At 45.3% G+C, this 6,000-nt stretch overlaps 1 protein-coding gene across 1 annotated transcript; it reads left to right on the forward strand.

The window, feature by feature from the left end:
• The first annotated feature begins 2,726 nt into the window (after positions 1-2,726).
• GJD2 (gap junction protein delta 2) lies at positions 2,727-5,375 on the forward strand. The gene is made up of 2 exons (XM_066322273.1): positions 2,727-2,869; positions 3,493-5,375. The coding sequence occupies exons 1-2, from the start codon at positions 2,799-2,801 to the stop codon at positions 4,334-4,336; spliced, it is 915 nt and encodes a 304-aa protein (XP_066178370.1). The 5' UTR covers positions 2,727-2,798; the 3' UTR covers positions 4,337-5,375.
• Positions 5,376-6,000: the final 625 nt, after the last annotated feature.

A 6,000-nucleotide genomic window follows, 5' to 3' on the forward strand; every position in this document is an offset into this window, starting at 1 on the left:
TTTGGTTTAGACAATTTGTCAGATAAGTCCACACGTTTCTGTTGCTCATGTAAAGGATAATGGAAATGCAGTTAATTGTATTATTCATACACTTTTCACTGTTGTGTAAAACATTCAGAGAACATCACATTGATTCTTATTACTTCTATTTTGACAGCAAGTCAGGCCTCCGATAAAAGACAGAAATTAATAGCCTCAGAAATCATACATGTTAATTTGAGACATAATTTCTTCTGAATTTTTTAGTTACTTAAAATGAGTGTTGGTCTGGTCTTGTGAAAGATACTAACTGAATTTTTTTTTTCCAAATTTGTCAAGGTCTGAAGTTCTGTAAACTTTCTCATGAGAATGGCCAAGAATCCTGCACATGAATGTGGTTACAGGGCGGTGTATGAGGTTACTACTAAAAAAGGAGATGTTGTGTATTCCAGATTGAGATGCTGTAAAAGAAAACTCCTGTAAAAAAAGACCTGAAAGAATTTAACTTTAAACCATAATTAACTCAAAAGCAATTTAATAGCAATGTTTATATGTTTGCAGTATTCATTTATTATATTTTGTTTCCTTGTCTTCATGACAGGACTGTCAGGAGCACAGCAAACACTGACTAACTGCTAATTTACAGACCAGGGTTTTATACGATCAGAATGTAATTCCTTTTCAATTAAGGGTCCTAAAAGCTCAGATAAATGAACCAGGTACTGATTTTCTATCCCAGCACCAGGGAACAACTTTCCTTTGTAGAAATTCTGTTATTTGTCTGTGAACCAAAAATCTTCTGCCCTCAGTAACTTCAATCATGGGTTTTCCCTCTGTTTGGTGTGCTAAATAGGATTATCATCATTAGCTTCTTAGCATATTCCCTGCCCTCTCTCCTTCTACTGCTTCCCTTATGCTTTGATTTCTCTCTTTTTCAGATCCACCTGCAAACAGACGATTTTGGTCTATGAGACATTCAGTTTTCAGGGTAGCTGGATAGCTACCACAGTCCTCTTAAAACAAACCAAACTCCAATTTCTACTTTTTAGCTTTGCTGTTGTTGCAGCAGCAATTTTTAGAATCTGTATACAAAAAGCCAAAGACTCTTGGCTGAGAGAGAATAAAAATCTCCCAGTTTCTGTGCAGAATTTCTGTGTATTCACTGATCGTCTCTTGTTTGATACTTTCCTAATTCAATCAGTCAACTGACCCAGTATCACGTGAAGCAGAGACCATCTGCACAGTCCAAATGAAAAGACAACAAACCTTGGGGTGTCTAAAGCATTCAGATGCCTTCTTGCACAGATGAATCATGGTCCCATTTATTCAGAAAACACTTGACATCTTCAATATAACATGGAATTGGTTCATGAGTTGCAAAAGCGAAGGCAAAGGCAAAGGCAAAGGCAAAGGCAAAAAAAAAAAAAAAAAAAAAGGACTACACTGATTATTGTGGCCTGTGCAGTTCTGCTTTAGAAAGAGTTTGATTTGATTTTACTGAGTATAGTGGTAGAAATATTACAATAAGTCTGACAAGAAATTTTCTTAGGTTGTTCTTTAATGAGATTACTTGAGCAGGTGTGAAGATTTACTTGATTATTTTGTAAATATACAAAATACAAGAATATATTTTACACTGCGTCACTGGAGAAGTCAATTCCAATTGGTACCAACGTTTTGTGTGGAAATATTTGGTGGTGTCTCAGGTAGTCTGTAAGGGTATCTGTAAAATGAAAGGAAACTTTTAAACACAGTTGTTTATAAGAATAAAATATGTGGACTGATTATAACGCAGGGATTTATTCAAGATACTTTTTTCTTGTACTGTTCAGAGATGCTTTCTATGAAGATTTGGTGTCTTTTCTAGCATAAATACAATCTTAGTCTCAGTATTCTCTGAAATGGCTATACGTGAGCTTCATTTCTCTGCAGTGATTCTTATAACTGTAATCAGGAGAGAATAAAGAGGCAATTTAAAGTCAAATATCTTCCAGAGCTCAGCAGTTCTAACAAGTAAGGTCACTGCTGTATGACACCGCTGTTTTGATCTCTAGGAGTGAGGCAAAGCCCACTGGGGACCCCCGGCCAGGGGCTGGAGGGGCCGCGGTGTCACCCTCCCGCCCCGGAGCAGCGTTTCGGAGGGGCAGCCGAGGCAGCGGCCGGTGCCGGCGGGGCGCGGGCTGTGCCGGCGGCCGGGGGCGGCCGGGCAGCGGGAGCCCGGCCGGGGCGCTCCGAAAAGGAGGCACTCGGTTGCACAATGAACCGCGTGCCTGCCGGGGCAGCTCTTCCTCCGCCCTCCTCCCTCCTCCTCCTCCTCCTCCGTTTATTTATTTCATTTATTTTTATTGCGTTTATTTGTCTGTATTCGCCGGAATAATAAAAATGAGAAAATCCGAGCGCTGCTTTTGGCTGCTCTCCACCAACCTGTCAGTGACGCAAGCGGAGACTACTTAAAGGCAGATTAGAGGCAGCAAGACATTAAAGCCAACCTTCCTCCCTCCACGCCGCCGGTCCGCCCGCCGCGCCGCGCCACGAGCCGAGCGGGCCGGGCCGGTGGCGGCCGCCGAGCGGCCCCGAGCCCCGCAGAGCCGAGCCGAGCCGAGCCGGGAGCCCTCGGCAGGGCTGCGCCTCCCGCCACCGGACTGCGGGCGGTAGAGACGGGCTGCGCTTCGGTTTGTTTTCCCTCCCCCTGAAAAAAAAAAAAAAAAAAAGAAAAAAAAGAAAAAAAAAAAAAAAAAGAAAATAGGAGGGGTGAAAAAAAAGCAGAAGTGAAGAGATCCCCTACGCTTGCCAAAGTCTTTGTCTCCGGATGAACAGCGATGGGGGAATGGACTATTCTAGAGAGGCTACTGGAAGCTGCCGTGCAGCAGCATTCTACTATGATAGGGAGGTAAGGGTCGCGGGAGAGCTACGGGGAGCACGGGGGGGTTCCCCTCCTGTCCGAGCGGGCCGGCCGGGAGGTCGGCGGCGCACGGTGGGTCCCGGCTGCGCGGTGCCCTTCGGCCGGGCTCTTTCGGGGGGTGCCTGGAGCCCGCGTGTGTTATCTGTGTGTGTGTGTCTTGGCGAGGCTGGTATGCGGCGCGGGGTGCGGAGGCGCGGGGACACCACAACCGCCGCTGTCCTTGTCCCAGAGGGGGCACCGCGGGGTCGTCGGGGACACCCCACTGCCATCGGGGTCCCGCTGCCGGCGCAGCCCCGCGCCTTTCCCGGCCGCGCTCCCGGGGACCCCGGGGGCCGTGTGATCGCCTTTCCGCCGAAGGGGCCGGGCGGGGGCCGGCGCTGACCGCCGCCCGCGGTCCGTGGCACACGGCCGCGCCGAGGCCATGCCGCGCAGCCTGCGAGCCCCCCGCGCGGAAGCGGGGCCGGTTCGAGGGGCCGGGGCCGGTTCGAGGGGCCGGGGCCCGTGTCGGGGCCGGGGCCGGTCGGCGGCGCGGCGGCGCTGGGGCCCGGTCAGCACTGGACAGCTCCCGGCCGCGCGGCGGCGGCGCGCACTGACGGGCTTCTCTGTTGCAGGATCCTGCTGACCGTGGTGGTGATCTTCAGAATTCTCATTGTGGCCATTGTAGGGGAGACGGTGTACGATGACGAGCAAACGATGTTTGTCTGTAACACGCTGCAGCCAGGCTGCAACCAGGCTTGTTATGACCAGGCTTTCCCCATTTCTCACATAAGGTACTGGGTGTTCCAGATCATCATGGTGTGCACTCCCAGCCTGTGCTTCATAACATACTCCGTTCACCAGTCTGCTAAACAAAGGGAACGGAGGTACTCCACTGTCTTCCTTACCTTGGAAAGGGACCAGGATTCAATGAAGCGTGAGGACAGTAAGAAAATCAAGAACACGATTGTCAATGGGGTGCTGCAAAACACTGAGAACTCCACCAAAGAGGCAGAGCCAGACTGCTTAGAAGTGAAGGAAATCCCCAATCCTGCTATCAGAACTACAAAGTCAAAGATGAGGAGGCAAGAAGGCATTTCTCGATTTTATATCATCCAAGTGGTCTTTCGAAATGCCCTAGAGATTGGATTCCTAGTGGGACAGTATTTTCTGTACGGATTCAATGTCCCTTCCATGTACGAATGTGACAGATACCCTTGCATTAAAGAAGTAGAGTGCTATGTCTCTAGACCCACTGAGAAGACCGTATTCTTGGTATTCATGTTTGCTGTCAGTGGGATTTGTGTGGTGCTTAATTTGGCAGAACTGAACCACTTGGGCTGGAGAAAGATCAAAATGGCAGTGAGAGGAGTACAGGCAAAAAGGAAATCCATATATGAAATCAGAAATAAGGACCTGCCAAGAATGAGCATGCCTAACTTCGGCAGGACTCAGTCAAGTGACTCAGCTTATGTGTGAGGCTGTGACAGAACTGAAACACTGTGCCAGGTGGAACAGACCCAGATACCATTAGAGAAAGGTACACTGCTTAGGCAAGCATTTTATCAAACCACCAAGAAAGCCATTAAGGTATTGGATCTGCACTTACTGAACCAGCTGCAAAATGCAGCACTATATAAAAGACTGAAAAAACAGCTATAAAACCATGCTTGACCTAGCCTTACAGCACAGCTACTATTATTCCTACTTTTCTTTCTAATGATTGGGTTTTATCTGTCAGTGAAGCAGATCTTTGGTTGTCATTAGGATGTTTACAGTTTGAACTGTATGACTAATTGTTGTAAATGTGTAGAGTGTTCATATCAAAAACTCTGCAAGGATACTCTATATGGGGTGGGGTGGGGTGGGGGACACTGTTGCAATGTGCAGGCATAAGCATGTTTTAAAAGGAGGGTAAGCACACTGTAAGGAACCTAACCACAACTCAGTCAGGATATCTGCATTCACGTATCTCACACATGTCTTATTTTGTTTGTCTAAATCACAAGCTTCATTCCTGGTGTGTATTACTAGCTATTTTCTATCATGGTTTGTGCATCAATTAGTCATGCTAAAAATAAATGCTGAAGATAATTTTGCCATTCTTTCCTTGCCTGTCCACACACACACACACAAACACACACACACACACAAACACACACACACGCACACCAGAGACCTTAATCATCTTGCATTAGTTGTGATCTGCAGAATATACCAGTACATTTTGATTGATTCCCTAATATGTGCATGAATAAGATGAAGTTGGTTCATACCAGCTGAGTTATGCATTTACCTACAATCACCTATGATGACACACATACCAAAGGAAGAGAGCTCATTGCATTTAACTGTGATTATATCATCTTTTCTCTGCTCTTATTTATATAAGTGCCATACTTGAAACATCTAACTGTACTTAGTCAAAAGGTTGTCTTGGGATACCAGCTGGAGTGAAATGATTTTATACTCTCTTTTGTTTATTCTATGCTATTTGTTTAGTCATTGCAATGGTGTAAAAAGCAGCTAAGATATATATTGATAAATAAAGTACTTGCCTTTTTTTTTTTTTTTTTTTTTTTTTTTTTTTTGTAAGCCAGAGAGATTTTTTTCTTCTTTATTCTTGTGTACAATTGTGAAAAAAAAACCAAACAAACTTACAGGGTTAAAATAATTGACTTACAACAATTATTCTTCAGGGTTTAAAATGTCTTGTTGGTATTCTAAACTCGAAGCGACAAAACCTGGGAAATCAGGACTGTTTTTTATGTCTGTTTTCCTCCTCAAGCAAGCTTCCTCTGTCTTTAAAGCCTGATCCAAAGCCCACTGACACCAACAGCCTTCTTCCTGCTGACACTAAGGGCAACACAGTTGGCTGCCAAGGTCACTCTAGGAATAGCCAGAATACATTTACCCATAAATGAAACAATTGCAGCTTTTCATCAGGGAATCCAAGTAGTAACCTCAGCTTTTCTGCCTTACAGCTGGTTTAAGAAATATGTTGTTCGTGTCCCATCAACTTACTGGTAAGCCACTGGGGCAGTCTCAAATGAATCTCTGTTAACAGCAGCTATCTTAATACAGAATAGAATACTAAGATTTACTTAATGATTTTTTAAAACATTTTTAAAAATTCCTTCTGA

The sequence above is a fragment of the Sylvia atricapilla genome, chromosome 6 (genome assembly GCF_009819655.1).
Source record: "Sylvia atricapilla isolate bSylAtr1 chromosome 6, bSylAtr1.pri, whole genome shotgun sequence".
Classification (NCBI taxonomy): domain Eukaryota; kingdom Metazoa; phylum Chordata; class Aves; order Passeriformes; family Sylviidae; genus Sylvia; species Sylvia atricapilla.

Coding starts and splice junctions, on each gene's coding strand:
- GJD2 (XM_066322273.1), top strand. CDS start 2,799: ATGGGGGAATGGACTATTCTAGAGAGGCTACTGGAAGCTGCCGTGCAG. Junction 2,870..3,492: donor CATTCTACTATGATAGGGAG/GTAAGGGTCGCG, acceptor TCTCTGTTGCAG/GATCCTGCTGACCGTGGTGG.